This window comes from Pecten maximus, chromosome 4 (assembly GCF_902652985.1).
Source record: "Pecten maximus chromosome 4, xPecMax1.1, whole genome shotgun sequence".
Classification (NCBI taxonomy): Eukaryota; Metazoa; Mollusca; class Bivalvia; order Pectinida; family Pectinidae; genus Pecten; species Pecten maximus.
Genome location: NC_047018.1, coordinates 41332070 through 41349857, shown reverse-complemented (window position 1 = coordinate 41349857; position 17788 = coordinate 41332070). Strand labels below are relative to the sequence as shown.

The 17788-nt window shown below is 35.1% G+C and overlaps 1 protein-coding gene across 1 annotated transcript; it reads left to right on the top strand.

The window, feature by feature from the left end:
• Positions 1 to 465: 465 nt before the first annotated feature.
• On the top strand, positions 466 to 12378 carry LOC117326547 (slit homolog 3 protein-like). Its single transcript, XM_033883302.1, has 2 exons — positions 466 to 1656; positions 8747 to 12378. Exons 1-2 carry the CDS (start codon positions 619 to 621, stop codon positions 11723 to 11725), a joined length of 4017 nt encoding a protein of 1338 aa, XP_033739193.1. The 5' UTR covers positions 466 to 618; the 3' UTR covers positions 11726 to 12378.
• Positions 12379 to 17788: the final 5410 nt, after the last annotated feature.

Sequence of the window (17788 nt, the reverse complement as noted above, 5' to 3'; positions counted from 1 at the left end):
AAACAATATGGAGTTAGTTAATGTTGTACGAACTGTTACTAAAAATAGAAAGCTGTCGCACTTGAATGTGTCTTTAAACAGTCAGTACGAACTCCCTTTAATACGTTTGGAAGGATATCGTTTGAGTAGAACTCTCGATTTTTCCTGGAGTAATATTTCTATGGGTTATGGTTTCATATTTGATGGACATACCCATCGGATCAGAATTCATTATAGACATTAGCAACAATGACTTAAAACAGAACATTCCTGTAATATTTGAATCTGGGATCTTAGTTATGTCAACAATTTATCTTATTTCATCAGACAATCACATAGAGTCAATCCATGATGGTATTCGTATTATTGGTTCCTTTGCATTTGTGAGCTCAACGTTAGTTTTGGATTTTAGCAGAAACAAAGTAAAACGTATCTCAAATTTTGGATGGAAAAGTCGTTCCCCTGGTCATATCAGGTTACGTGTAGTTTTAAACATTACCAAAAACCTATTAACAGAATTTCCCACCTGTGATTCTCTAAACAACTTTAAATGCTTGTGCTAGATTACATTGGGATTTCTCCCACAATTTCCTCCAAGCCCTGCCACACAATGAAACTTGTATACTAAACAAAGTTAGAATGTTAAATGTTAGTCACAACGACTTCACCGGGATACCGCAACCGATCGCCAACTCCTCCTCTCTCCTATACCTGGTAATGAGTGGCAACAAGATCTCCACAATAACGCCCAACGCTTTTATTGGACTTTCGCGACTCCGGGAACTGGACCTCAGCTTCAACCGTCTTACGGTATTTCCAGAAAGTATAAAAAGTCTGTCAAGTTTGAAAAAACTTAATTTAGCCGGAAATCGTATCCTGACGGTCCCCGATGCTGGTTTCTCCTTGTGGCCATATCTGGATGTGTTTCAGTTTCACGGCAACCCTCTTGTTTGTTCTTGTTCCATGGCCTGGTTGAGAAACTATAACCTTACCACAGACCTGGGACGGTGTAGCTATCCCGCTGGACTTGAGGGTAACTCGGTTACCTGTCTGACAAACCCGTCTTGTGGTGCAAAAGAAAATATGTATTCATCAAAGGAAAATATACAGGCATGTTTCAGGAAAGGACAAGTGCTTACAAATCAGAATACAAACCTTAAATGGGACCTTTCAGTAGGTAATGTAAAAACTACAACAAAATCGCATGCCAACATTGAAGTATTCAGGGAATGTAATCTGGTATCCAATGTTTCATTAGTAGGACTGAATACCTGGACACTTTCAGATGACAGTGAAGAAATTGGAGATTTAGTGTGTCTTACATTGTCAGATAATACCTGGATAAGTGACATCAGAGAATGTGTCGTATTGGATCATGTAGTAACTAAAGATGAAACCCGAAGTCAAACGCTGCAATCCGTTTACATTGGAGTGATTGTTGCTATCTCCATACTTCTGGTAATTGCTATATGTACAGCACTTGTCATTTTCTTCATATGTAAAAGACGCCAAACTGTTCCTAAACAGAGGGGAACTGTCCCAACCATTTCAGAACAAGAAAATGTGGTGTATGAAAACAACGCCGAAGCTGAGACGTCATACATCAGGAATCGGGTCAATAGAGATGAAGATAGACATTATTATGACACTGTCAAGCCCTCAGATATATATGAAAACTAGATCAAATCCTTAGACATCATAGTCGCTTGTTTGGGAAACTTTATTGATTTTTTTTACATCATTCTTTAGATCCTTAGATACTACGGATCCTTATTCAAACCTCAGATATATATATACAACTGTCAATGTTGTCCTCATTCTCTGGTTTGTGAATATTATGATAATTTTCTATTACTCAGAGAACATTTTTTTTTACTGATTTGGGATTTCCCGCTGTGTCTCACAGTCTTCGTCAGGCGAATGTTCCGCTGAGAAGTAGATAGCTCTGTCAGTGTGTTATCATATAACACAGCAGTGTACATATGTATCATAATATAATTGAAGTTGGTTTTAAAAGAAAGTATGTACTAGGGAATAAGCATTTTGTTTCTTGTATCATACTGGTGTTAATTGTGTACGTAACAGTGGCTACATCTTGTATCATACCGAAGTCAGTTGTATTAAGGGTATACTAACCAATTCAGACCTAGTTACTGATATCTTACGGAAGTTAGTTGTATTAAAGGTGTATGTAGTAGTGATAATATCGAAGTTAGTTGTACAAACCTAGTTTTATATATCATTAGTTTAGTCAGTTGTATTAAGGGTATACAAACCAGTGAAGTTTGACCTAGTTACTTGTATAATACTGAAGTTAGTTGTATAAAGAGTGTATGTACCAGTAATTTCAAACCTAGTTTTTTTATATCATTATTTTAGTCAGTTGTATTAAGGGTATACAAACCAGTGAATTTTGACCTAATTACTTGTATCATACTTAAGTAAGTTGTATTAAGGGTGTATGTACCAGTGATTATATTTTATTATACCGAAGTTAGTTGTATAAAGGGTTTATGTACCAGTAATTTCAAACATGTATGTACCGTTGACTTCACAACTAGTATCATATGTCATAAGTATAGTCAGTTTATTAAGGAAGTATGTGCCATTGACTTCACATCTAGTATCATATGTCATAAGCATCTATGTAGTTTCATGTATCATAAGTGAGGTTAGTTGTACACGGTATTAAGGAAGTATATACCGGTGATATCATCACTGAAGCCACTGTATTCAGGGTATATGTACAAACGGCTTCACACTTAGTTTCGTGGATCAAACTACCATCAGTTGCATTAAGGGAGCATGTACTGGTGATATTATTACTGAAGTCCGTTGTATTAAGGGAGTATGTACCGGCTATTTCATTAATGAAGTCAGTTGTATCAAGAGGGTATTCATTAGTGATGCTGGATAATCTGCGTATAGCACACGTGCATGGGTGTGTGAAATACATCAGAATTGATATTGGTCTTATTCGATTGATTGATTGATTATGTTGGACGCCTCTCAGCAGCTATGGTCATTTTGGCCAAACAATATTGAGGTGGAGTATATGAAACTTTAAAACGGTTGGATTATATAGAAGGAGTTAATGACATGAAGAATGGTTAAAATAGTGCGTGAGTAAGGAGATATATTTTCATAAAAAGATCGATCTCTTTTAGGTAGTCAAATATTCGATCCAATGTCACTGTGGAGAACAAATTCTCATATTTGAAATTTGGTAGTATTTGTGTCACATTCGATCACAAAGCGAAGAACAGTGAATAGAGAGTCACATGGATACCATAAAATAGGTGTGAATGAATAAGATATGTATGGCCGGTGCGGAGTCGAGTGAAGACCTCCTCCTCCCTGCGATGTTTTCGCGGCGGAGGGCATGCACCAATATTTTACTTGATTCGGAATAGTTTGTTTGTTTCCAGAGACCATCGCTGTATAGCTGTGAGCATTCTTGGTTACAGTTTCGGCTCTCTCATTTCCTAGGATACCGACATGTCCCGGTATTCAAAGGAAAGTTAGTTGTTAATTCTTTGAAATTTGGTGGATCAGGTTTTGGATAATTATACTCTTAGAACCATAATCGAGTTTTGATCGGATAAGTGATTCATTTCACGGTATGCACCCACATCTGTATGGGACAGAACTCGCAAAATGTTAAGCGCCTTTGAGCAGTTATCTGTAGGTGTGTGTTATGTGCGGTATGAATGTGTGTTTTGAGTCATATTCGAATTTGACAGTGAGCAAATTTTGGGTACCGATTTCAGGCATTTGAATGGATACAATTTGGATTGTGACGTGCTTGATTTATTTAGGAAAGCAATGTTTCAAACAGAAAAGTGATTATTTCAGGGATAATATTTGTAAGTGTATACAATAAAAAAAAAAAAAAAAAAAATCCCTTGAAATATGTTTTCACAATAACTAAAATAGTTTCACAGAAAACGAAATATGTCTTTCAGTGTAAAGTTAGGATACCTATACAAATTTTGCTTTATGTAAAACAAAAAGTGTTCAGTGAAACAATTTCCCTGTTCGTCGAAAATTAGTGCAAAGGAAACTAGACAATGGAATGCATAATTACCAGATATCCTTGGAAAATGGTCTAATTCTTGTGTTCGTTTTATTAGTCCCCTGCCGTTTGAAAAACGGGGGGACTATAGGTTTACCCTCCGTCCGTCTGTCCGTCCGTCTGTCTGTCACGCAATAGTTGTCCGGACAACTCCTCCTAAAGTACTACTCCGATCTTAACAAAACTTGGTATACATGATCAGTAAAACATGTAGTTGTGCATCCCACATTTGTTTTTTTTTCGAAAAACCATTTTTCAAAAAAAAAATGGGAAATGAATAGGTGCATTTCTAGCTCAGGCAGGGGACTTTGTCTTGCTGTTGCAATACTATCCATCCTTGTGTTTATTTTGTGTTTCTACTGTGTATATATTTCATGTGCATTGTTACTGATCTGATGTTTTCAAATAAATTATTGTCCGAATGATCAAAAACGTTACGAACAGCTATCTCATCAAAGATCGTAACTTGGAAAACAACAAGTAATGCAACGTCTGCTGGATAATCAATGTTATGTTTGAATAATATCATGTATCATTAGTGATGTCAATGGTATTTAGGGAGAATGTACTATTGGCTTTACATCTAGCATAATGTATTATTAGTGAAGTCAGTCGTTTTAGGGAGTACGTACCAGCGGCTTCACATGTAGCATTGCGTATGGTTAGTGGTGATAAGTTGTATTAAGGGAGTATGGACCATTGACTTCACACGTAGCTTGTATCATCTGGGTGACGTATCAAATTAAATGTACCAGCGCATATTTTTGTCTTGATGTTACTGTGAGTGGTGTAGATTTTTTCTTCGATGCTTTCCCCCTTGCTATGATGCTGATAGCATACTAGCCTCCATGAAATGTACTGTCTTTGATATGCTATGTTGTCAAATAAAATGTGTCTATCATATATGTAAAAGGTCAGACATTGTATTGGATATGTAAGTTAATTTTAGTAGCATAGAGACTCCAAAGCTGATTTTTGTTGAAGACTTCCACGTTGACCTTCCATTTTAGAGAGCTATCTTTCGTACATATGTAAATACTGTGCTAAATGTCGACAGGCATATTACTATACTTGACCAGTATTAAGTCCCTGCTCGGCAATAAGCTCCTTCCACTTCTCACATAAAGTCGTTTGGAATTTCGATTTCATTTGAAAATAAGCCCCCTCTTCTTTTCGATTTTGTTTTGAAAATCTTATAAATTTGATCTTATACAAAAATAGAAAAAAAATAGACTGTTTTGCAAATGCATATGAACTAAACATATTTTGTTTGGTGTTTCATACTATATCAAATGAAAGTGTTAATACAGTGTATCTTTGATTTATCAGTTGATAATCTAATTTTTCTAATTTTGTAGCATGCCTTTTCCTTGGTTTGCATATTCTGTCTATCGAGTGATAGTTAGAAAAATGTACAGATAAACTGTTACACATCTATCTTAATCATAAACATTCATTAGTTTTGGCTATTTTCTTATCGGGAAAACATTAGCTAATATTCTATCGTACACATACTCCATTGTTAATAATTAAAAAAAATGTCGTTTATTGTTGGATATCTGAACATATACTTGGAACTGATATTGAAATTGACTTCTTCCGGCGGATATTGTGCGGGAAAACTGTGTTAGGTATTTCTTTGTATTTTGGAAATTAAATTTGTAAGGACTGAACAAGATAATGGATTGGCCCATCAATGTATGTGTGAATATAAAAGGTCAAAAACTTAAACGGCTTTTTGCAAACACTGCAACATGGTTTTTGTCCGGGTACACTCTGGTCTCTATGGATAGAATAATTCATTATCTCGTTCAATCCTTAAATATACAATGATACCTATAATATGTATTGCTTAGCTGTATAACTGATTTCAAATGCTTAGATAAAATGTTCATTCGCAGTGACACCCAAATTTTCCGTCATATGCTAAGCTAATTAATCAAAGATGTTTTCAAGAGACAAAAACAAAAAAAGATTATTACAAAAATAATGGTTGTATATATGTTACTAGTCCATGCATGTGCTCTACTGAATACTATACTGTCATGATGAACCGTAGTATTATTGTATACTCATTAGGTCCACTATTGAAAATAAAGTATTTTTGTATTCTCATTAATTGTTCTGATTTCATTTCTTTTGGACCAAGTCTTTCATTGGGGGTCGGTTGGCACAGTGGAAACACAATTGCCTTTCAGCTAAGCAGCTGGAGTTCGATTCCCCAATCTTTATGGACATGAAAGGTATGGGGTTACCTGCCCGATAACGTGATTCTTATTATCCGAGCACTCTGGTTTCTCTCCCACTTAAACCTATCACGCGCTTCTATCAGGGCCAACGAGAGTGATTCTTATAAGTTGATATAACCTGTTTCGTAATTATTGCTGTTGAACGATTTACATGATCGGGCATGATGAGGGTAGAGCCAGTTTAGTTGTTTACTTTAGTATAATTTTGTTTAAATATACTTATTTGCCAGAAGAAGAAAAAAAGAAGAAAAAAAAAACTGGATTGGGCGCAAGTTGTGATAACATTATCAACGACCTTTAGCGATATTTACATCGAATCTAGACATAATTGTAACATTACCAAAAAAAACCAACATGTGAACAGTCTCACAATGCATAGAAAAGTATGATATATACTAAACCTAACGCGCGCTGGTCTAATTTTTTGCACATTTCAAAAAATATCATCATCGTTTAAGTGAATATTACGCGTTTATTTTGATTGTAAATGATTATAAATGGACTTATTTAAAACGTAACGTCCTAACTTTAACAAAATAATACAAAATATTGTCTTTTTTTTCATATAGATATATTAGTGTCAGCTTTAAATCTTCCATGAGGTCTTCATCAACATGCCTGTTTCGATTGTTAGTTTATCCGTGCGCATTTGACACCGATCATGGTTAAAGTGTTTTAAAATAACAGCTGTATCAATTATGATTTAGATAAAATGAGACACAACATATTACTGACGTCAGTTATGGCGATGTTTAGCATACTCAAGATGGAACATAAAATCCTTTTAGTTACGGTCCTGTTGGCGTGGTCACTGCCGGTCATGGTCTCTAGATGTAGGTTGTCGATATGTCATAAAAGAATCACCTGTTTCCAGACAAAAGCAATGTTATACCAAGTTGTTTCCTATAGTACAATAGGACTCTTGAAAAGCTGGGATTTTATAGAGTGGATGAGAAATTTGGACAAAAACTTGTTCTGAGACCTACCCTCAGTTTATCTGGTTATACTAATAAACACTTGGTAACCCAACCCATTTGTACATGCCGTTTTTGTCTGAGGTAAAAATTGTACTGATTCTTTATAAAATCATTTGATTATTGAGTCATTGTGTGCGTTTGTAGGAGTGAAGTAGGGTGTGTTCCGATTGGATGTATGTAAGCGTTTGTACATACGGAGATAGTTTAGCTACATGTATATAAAGTGTATGTGTATTATTATGCGATTTCAATTACATATACGTATGTATACAATATATGCTGTATTTAGAATATAACTATCTTATCTATATATTTATATACTTAAAAAAATCCGAGGACGCTGTAATGGGTTCTAATCCGAATGATAAGATTCCCCTTTTCTGCATTCTACTTTTTCCAACGGGATGCCCCCAGCCCCCTCCCCCTCCCCGACGATTGAGAACATTTACTTGATTAATGTACAAATTTAAGTCAAATAAGGTTAGATTGATCAAATCTTCACCATTAAAACCAATGTGGTGTCATGGTAACTTCATATCGAGCATAGATATCTCCAGAAGAGTGTGCCCAATAATCCGATGAAATGTATTACGCACATTCATATCCGACCTTCAGCTCACGCCTCGGCTGAGTATAAATTGGCCCCATATGAATCACTCCAGCACTGATTTTTTCAGCATCAGCTGTTAATGCTCTAAAATGCGTAATTATTTAAAGTTCTTTACTTAAATACAAAACACTCATTAGAATGGTACATGTTGGTCAGTACAGTGTGTCCCTAACTGCATTAAGTTGTTATATCACATCATATTGTGGGTTTAGGGCAATGCATGCGATATACCCGTCATGTCAGGAAACGTAAACAAAAATGAATAACGTCACATGTAGGTCATTTCTCAATATTTCATATTTGTAATACATCATATCCTAGATTGGATGGGGGAACAATATTCACCTGGTTATACTCAAATGATTATGTCCTCGGACTTTTTCAACATACAAGGATTTGCTGCATTGATGTGTTTTGGAACCAATCGTAGCTCTGACGATACCTGTCATAAAAATTTTCCGTCGTCTAAATGAGCAACAACATCGCAGCTAAATGAGGTGTCCTAGGCTCGGTTATAACCGGAACAAGGACGTTAAGCCCCATCAATCAATCAAAAGCTAAATGAGCTCATACTGTTAACTATTAGTCTTCCGTGTGGTCATCAACTTGAATCTCTCGATCGATAGTTTCCCCTGTCACGGAAATAGTGATTCAAAAGAGCACCTATACAAAATGTAATTCATATGGATTTACATAAGTACAACTAAACACTGACATGTCAGATATGGCCATGTTCAACGTCCTCAAGATGGAATATAAAATCCTCTTAATCACGGTCCTGTTGGCGTGGTCACTGCCAGCTGTGGTCTCGAGATGTAGGTTGTCAACATCTTTAAAAAGAATAACTTGTTACCAGGATGAAACCAATGCTATACCAAGTTTCCCACAGTACAACGGGATTCTTAATAACCTGAGATTTTATGGAGAGTGGATGATGAGAACTTTGGACAAAAACTCGTTCACAGACTTACCCTCAGTTAATCGGCTTATACTAACGAACATTGGTTTACAGCACTTGTCATGTGACGTGTTTAACAACATCAGTCAGGAGTTGACAATCATAAACCTGGACGACAACCAACTGGATCATTTTCCTGCTTGTTCGGTCAATAATTTGTACCATCTGAGAGAACTGACCTTAAGTAAGAACTTCATCACCTGTATTCCTGGACACAGTGTACCTAGTTTCCTACAACATCTGGACGTATCGTTCAACCAAATATATTCATTGAGTTCTGCCATGTCGGCAGATGCCTACAACAAAAACCCACTGAAGACTTTCAACATCAGAGGAAACAAACTTCCCGGAATCAACGGGGATGAACTACATCTGTTTTCAAATTTAGAAAATCTTGACGTGAGTGAGAATCGACTCAAATACATCCATCCAAAGTCGTTTGTAACCGCCGATGTTCATCTCCTTGTCATCAATCTGTCCCAAAACCAACTGACCGGCGACGTTTGGCTCTCTTTGGAACATTTACATCAAGTAAGACATCTCAACTTGTCTCACAACCAGATAGATCATGTCAGTGATAACGTGGTGGCCAGCATGGGAAATCTAGAGACATTTGATATTTCGTATAACATGGTTTCTGAAATAGGACCAGCATTTGTTCACCAACAGACTGTAAAGACCTTGTCATTTCACCATAACTTGATCACTAAAGTTTCCGAGACCATGTTTGCTGCTGGAACAGGGTTTATGCACTCGTTTGACCTTGACTTGTCCTTCAATCTTCTGGTGAGTTTAGATCTGACCATTCACGATTGCTTGTATTGTACATTTTCCATTCATCACAATAAACTCAATGCAATGCGCCTCTCTTCAAACCAGAACAGCACCTTTAGTTTGATTGACATCTCTTTCAATGTACTAGACGCCATACCTTCACATCTGCCACCGTGGATTAACTTTAACGGATCTCATAACCCGTTCTCTACAGCGAGTGTGATGGACTTCCTGACTGATTTACCCAACCTAGCTATACGTGATGTCATCTTGAAAAACACAACATTTATGTGCGAACAAACGACTATTTCAGACATTTGGTTTTTCTCTAAAATCATTCTTAATTTAGCAGATAATTGCGTTTCATCTGAATTCCTATGTCATCTGAGGTCAAATGTGTCAAATCCATACAGAGGCGGAGTCAGTATTTACCTGGACAGAAATGGAATAGAGGTATTACAAGAATGTTCATTCAATGTAACTGTGTCGATGCTGTCTTTAAAGGGCAACCGCTTGAGTTTTATGAACGAATCATTCATATCAGAGGAAATGCCATATCTAGAATATTTAGATTTAGCTGAAAATAATATTGGGTTATTTAATGTTGTCGAAACTCTAGCTAGAAATAGTGAGTTGTCACACTTGAACACATCTTTAAATAATCAATCGGAACTCCCTTTATTACGGTATACCTTTAAGTCAACTTTAGCAATTTTTGATTTTTCCTGGAGTAATATTTCTAGGGCATATGGTTTTGCGTTTAGTTTCGATTATGTATTCTATTACAGTCGATCAGGAGAAGTCATTGTGGACATTAGCAACAATAACTTAAAACAGAACATTCATGTAAAATTTGAAATCGAGATTTTAATGCCCACATTTTATCTAATTTCATCAGACAATCACATAGAGTCGATTGAAGATGTTATTGAGTTTGGTGGCACAACAATTCCAGACGCAACGTTGGTTTTTGACTTTAGCAGAAACAACATAAAACGCATTTCAAATTTCTTACACTTTGACCCAAATACCCATTTCTCATATACCAGGATAGTTTTAAACATTACCAAAAACCTATTAACAGAATTCCCCACCTGTGATTCTCTAAAACACTTTAAATGTTGTGTTAGATTAGATTGGGATTTCTCCCACAATTTCCTCCAAGCCCTGCCACACAATGAAACTTGTATACTAAACAAAGTTAGAATGTTAAATGTTAGTCACAACGACTTAACCGAGATACTGAAACCGATCGCCAACTCCTCCTCTCTACTATACCTAGTTATGAGTGGCAACAAGATCTCCACAATAACGCCCAGCGCTTTTATTGGACTTTCGCACCTCTGGGAACTGGACCTCAGCTTCAACCGTCTTTCACTGTTTCCAGAAAGTATAAAAAGTCTGTCAAGTTTAAAAAAACTTAATTTAGCCGGCAATGGTATCATGACGGTCCCAGATGCTGGTTTCTCCTTGTGGCCATTTCTGACTGTGTTTCAGTTTCACGGCAACCCTCTTGTTTGTTCTTGTTCCATGGCCTGGCTGAGAAACTATAACCTTACCACAGACCTGGGACGGTGTAGCTATCCCGCTGAACTCGAGGGTAACTCGGTTACCTGTCTGACAAACTCATCTTGTGGTGCAAATGAAAATATGTATTCATCAAAGGAAAATATACAGGCATGTTTCAGGAAAGGACTAGTGCTTACAAAACAGAATGAAAACCTTAAATGGGACCTTTCAGTAGGTAATGTAAAAACTACTTCAAAATCGTATTCCCACATTGAAGTATTCAGGGAATGTAATCTGGTATCCAATGTTTCATTAGTAGGACTGAATACCTGGTCACTTTCAGATGACAGTGAGGAAACTGGAGATTTAGTGTGTCTGACATTGTCAGATAACACCTGGATAAGTGACATCAGAGAATGTGTCGTATTGGATGGTGTAGTAACCAAAGATGAAAACCGTTGTGAAATGCTGCATTCCGTTTACATTGGGGTGATTGTTGCTCTCTCCATACTTCTGGCCATTGCTATATGTACAGCACTTGTCATTTACTTTAGATGTAAAGGGCGTCAAAATATTGTCTATATCCGGAAATAGTACCCAACAAATCAGAACAGTAAAATGCGGTGTATTGAAAACAACGCTTAAGGTTAGATTTCATACATCAGGACTCCTGTTGCTAGAAATGAAAATAAACATTACTAAGACACCATTCAGCCCAAAGTTCAGATTAGTTCAAATTCTCAGGCATCAACGCAAATTTGCGTTATCGTCAGGCTCCTAGCTCAAATTCTAGGAACACCTAATCATTTTATTCAGACATCATATAAAAATCGAAAGCACCCTGTCCCCCCACAATACTTACAAAAACATGATCTTTCTGACATTTACCATAACAAGCTGAAACTATCTGACAAATTATTAGACACTATCACACATGTACATAACTCAAACCTAAACAATTACGAGAAGTCAAAGCATATAAAGAGATGTGCTGTTAAATGAATCCTGTTAATATCACAAGCAAACCCTCACCAAAACCAGTCAAAAACGAATGGTAAATATCTGATACCGAAATTTAAACTCTCATTAAATAACAGATACTTAAATGAGTTTCTGAAGATATACACCCAGATACGATAGTTGAAATACTATCTTTGTTAATATCAAATCATGTCATTTTCAGCGTATCATTATATCAAAGAATCTGTTCATGACAGCAGTGCACATGGGTTTCTTCATATATAGAGGACGTTGAGTATGACAGAATATCAATATTTTGCGAAGCACGAGTGAAAAATATCGAAATATTCTGTCATACGAGTGAAATTTATGCTATATTTAACGGGAAACCATTCAATTTTCTTTTTATTGTATTTCATAAACTTTAAAAACAAAATTGAAAACATCGAAAATTAATAGTGTCGAAGAGTGCGGGAACCAGTAATGACGTCATTTCTTTACTCCTCGTCAACTTGACGATGACCTGATCAACGGAATTTAAGCGTTTTCTGCTGTTATAGGAGAATATGGGCATGAAAAGCTAACGTCAAGTGAGTGTTTTGTCAAAAACTAGTCTGAACATTTCAGAAATAAGCACAGCAAAATAACTAATATATTTATATCCGCATCGATAGGAAGTTTCAACGAGGTAAATACAAAAGTCTGCTCTGATTGGTAAAAAACGGAAAACTTATATTTTCACTGCAAAATCTTATATTTTCACTGCAAAATCTTATATTTTAACTGATCATCGCTGCAGTTGAAATATAAGTTTTATTAGTACCGTCGATTTCATTACTGAAGTCAGTTGTATTGAGGATGTATGTACCGTTGATTTCATTAGTGAAGTCAGTTGTATTAAGGGAGTGTGTATCGGTGATTTTATTACTGAAGTCAATTGTATTAAGGGTGTGTGCACCAGTCGAGTAGGATATTATGCATATTTTCAAATCAACAACGGTTTCAAAATGCTATTCCCAAAGATATTGTCTCGTATTAAATGACCGTTAATGCTCGAAGTAGTTCTTTCAGTGTTCTTTCATTTACAATTGATGTAAAAATAGTATTCAGTTGTATTATTCACCTCGTATCATTTATTCGTGGAAAACCATAGTCAACAGGAAACTGAACAATGTGATATATAATTATTTTTTTTAAGTGTCGGATATCCTTGGGAAATGATCAAATGTTCAATGTATATTGCTTTTGATATTTATTTTCACATTTATGATGTGGTTAAATAATATCATGTCCATTACATTACATAGTTACGTATACAAAATATGACATTTAGATATTAATAGTTATCACATACATTTTAGGCATCTACAAGTAATATGTCTAAATTCTGCTAGATAATCACTGCTATCTTTTCATAACATGTATCATAAATAAATGTAGTCAATCATATTAAGGGAGTATGTACCATTAACTTCACACCTTATATCATGTATAATTAACGATGACTGCTGTATTTTGGGAGTATGTACCATTAACTTCACACCTTATATCATGTATAATTAACGATGACCACTGTATTTTGGGAGTATGTACCATTAGCTTCACACTTTATATCATGTATAATTAACGATGACCACTGTATTAAGGGAGTATGTACCATTAACTTTACACCTTATATCATGTATAATTAATGATGACCGCTGTATTAAGGGAGTATGTACCATTAACTTCACACCTTATATCATGTATAATTAACGATGACCGCTGTATTAAGGGAGTATGTACCGGTAACTTCACACCTTATATCATGTATAATTAACGATGACCGCTGTATTAAGGGAGTATGTACCATTAACTTCACACCTTATATCATGTATAATTAACGATGACCGCTGTATTAAGGGAGCATGTACCATTAACTTCACATCTTATATCATGTATAATTAACGATGACCGCTGTATTAAGGGAGTATGTACCATTAACTTCACACTTTATATCATGTATTATTAATGATGGCTGCTGTATTAAGGGAGTATGTACTATTAACTTCACACTTTATATCATGTATAATTAATGATGACCGCTGTATTAAGGGAGTATGTACCATTAACTTCACACCTTACATCACGTATAATTAACGATGACCGCTGTATTAAGGGAGTATGTACCATTAACTTTACACTTTATATCATGTATAATTAATGATGACCGCTGTATTAAGGGAGTATGTACCATTAACTTCACATCTTATATCATGTATAATTAACGATGACCGCTGTATTAAGGGAGTATGTACCATTAACTTCACACTTTATATCATGTATTATTAATGATGGCTGCTGTATTAAGGGAGTATGTACTATTAACTTCACACTTTATATCATGTATAATTAATGATGACCACTGTATTAAGGGAGTATGTACCATTAACTTCACACTTTATATCATGTATTATTAATGATGGCTGCTGTATTAAGGGAGTATGTACCATTAACTTCACACTTTATATCATGTATAATTAACGATGACCGCTGTATTAAGGGAGTATGTACCGGTAACTTCACACCTTATATCATGTATAATTAACGATGACCGCTGTATTAAGGGAGTATGTACCATTAACTTCACACCTTATATCATGTATAATTAACGATGACCGCTGTATTAAGGGAGCATGTACCATTAACTTCACATCTTATATCATGTATAATTAACGATGACCGCTGTATTAAGGGAGTATGTACCATTAACTTCACACTTTATATCATGTATTATTAATGATGGCTGCTGTATTAAGGGAATATGTACTATTAACTTCACACTTTATATCATGTATAATTAATGATGACCGCTGTATTAAGGGAGTATGTACCATTAACTTCACACCTTACATCATGTATAATTAACGATGACCGCTGTATTAAGGGAGTATGTACCATTAACTTTACACTTTATATCATGTATAATTAATGATGACCGCTGTATTAAGGGAGTATGTACCATTAACTTCACATCTTATATCATGTATAATTAACGATGACCGCTGTATTAAGGGAGTATGTACCATTAACTTCACACTTTATATCATGTATTATTAATGATGGCTGCTGTATTAAGGGAGTATGTACTATTAACTTCACACTTTATATCATGTATAATTAATGATGACCACTGTATTAAGGGAGTATGTACCATTAACTTCACACTTTATATCATGTATTATTAATGATGGCTGCTGTATTAAGGGAGTATGTACCATTAACTTCACACTTTATATCATGTATAATTAATGATGACCGCTGTATTAAGGGAGTATGTACCATTAACTTCACACCTTATATCATGTATAATTAACGATGACCGCTGTATTAAGGGAGTATGTACCATTAACTTCACACCTTACATCATGTATAATTAATGATGACCGCTGTATTAAGGGAGTATGTACCATTAACTTCACACCTTATATCGTGTATAATTAATGATGACCGCTGTATTAAGGGAGTATGTACAATTAACTTTACACCTTTTATCGTGTATAATTAACGATGACCGCTGTATTAAGGGAGCATGTACCATTAACTTCACAACTTATATCATGTATAATTAACGATGACCGCTGTATTAAGGGAGTATGTACCATTAACTTCACACCTTATATCATGTATAATTAACGATGACCGCTGTATTAAGGGAGTATGTACCATTAACTTCACACCTTATAGCATGTATAATTAAGGATTGAATAATGTTATGTTGAGGTGTATGCGGGTATAAACCTCAATAGGTCTTGAGACAAATCTATTATGAACTGCGAAGCCATACACCTCAACATAACTTTATTCAATCCTTATATTTATATTGTTTTGATATTTTGTACAATATTTTTGTCTTTGATAAATAGGGACTTGTGCAAGTCTACCAGGGAAATGTACGTCATCACTCTTCGTCTACATATGGTTAATACTTTCAGGATTTCTTTCGTGAACAAACTTAACAGCAATTAAAACAAAAATTAGTTTTAAAGGAATTTATTTCATATAAATATGATCACTTTTGAAAAGGAATTAAAAAGATATAGTCCAAGCTGGACAAATGTATTCCTACGCCAGACTTGATATAGTTCATTGAAAAATGACTCGAATTAACTGTGGTAGGTTCATTGAGTCTGAATTGAGTGGAAATATAAATATTTAATGATGACCGCTGTATTAAGGGAGTATGTACCATTAACTTCACACCTTATATCGTGCATAATTAATGATGACCGCTGTATTAAGGGAGTATGTACCATTAAATTTACATCTTATATCATGTATAATTAATGATGAGTGCTGTATTAAGGGAATATATATATCATCATCATTAAAATATTATTAACAATGCATCAATAAAAATCCGAATGAACAATTGTCTTCATCAACATTAGTTTATCATTACTGATGACCGTCGTTTTTGGAGTCGGTACCAGTGACTTCACACCTAGTATCGAGAAGCATACTGATGGTCATTGCATTAAGAGAATCTTTCCATGGGTTTCTCATATGGCATCATGTATCAAAACATCTTATCATATTTTATATGTACATGTAGTTTATTTTCTTTTTTCTTTTTCTGTTTCTTCTTCTTCTTCTTCTTCTTCTTCTTCTTCTTCTTCTTCTTCTTTTTTCCTCATTGCTATGAGACTGATATACTAGCCTCCATGATCGGCTGCATTGTTAAATAAAATGTGTCTAATTTATATGAAAAATGTCAGACATTGTATTGGATGTTTATACAAGTTAGTAGTGTGGAGAATCCAAAGTTTAGTTTTGTTGAAAGTTTGGAGCAATCGCTGTCTCAATCTTTTCTTCTGCTCGACAATAAGTCACTACTCGGCAATAAGTCACTACTTGGCAATAAGTCACTACTCGGCAATAAGTCACTACTTGGCAATAAGTCACTTCTCGGCAATAAGTCACTACTCGGCAACAAGTCACTACTTGGCAATAAGTCACTTCTTGGCAAAAGTCAATTCCCTACTTCTTTTGAAATTTAGCTTTCATTTGGCAATAAGCCCCCATCCGTTTCCGATTTTGTTTTTCAAATCTTATGTTGTAAGAAAGTCGATGACAAGGAAATGTACAGAAATAAAACTGAATAATGTCGATATATAAAATGTACAAATGTATATGAATTAAAACTATTTTGCGTTCTGTATCAGGTGAATGCGTAAATATTGATAATTTATCAGTTGATAGTCTTGATTTTAACACGCATCCATTTGTTTTATGACGAATTAATACACATACGTTTAGTTTCCACAAAAGCACATCAGTTTTGGCGTGTTTTTTTTTTCGGGAAAATCTTAAATAATACTCTTTGTTGCATTTTTTCCAGTGAAATATATAGAGGAAATTGAATGGTTCCCTGCAAAACTGATATTTTCACTGCAAAATCTGTTATTTTCACTGCTCATCGCTGCAGTTTTATTACTTTGATAAATTTCTATATTTCACTGGCAAAAATGCAATGAAGAAATTTATCAAACTAATAAAAACTTATATTGTCACTGCAGTTATGAGCAGTCTGCACTTATGAGCAGTGAAAATATAAGTTTTGCAGTGAAAATATAAGTTTTCCGTTTTTGACAAATCAGAGCGGATCTTTGTATTCACCTCGTTGAAACTTGCTGAGTTTTCCAATCGAAGTGGAGA

What these genes read in the sequence shown, in the direction of transcription:
- LOC117326547 (XM_033883302.1), top strand. Translation starts at nt 619, where the DNA reads ATGTTAAATGTTAGTCACAACGACTTCACCGGGATACCGCAACCGATC. An exon ending in CCTCAGATATATATGAAAAC is followed by an intron (nt 1,657 to 8,746) that starts TAGATCAAATCC and finishes ACTTGTTACCAG; the next exon opens with GATGAAACCAATGCTATACC.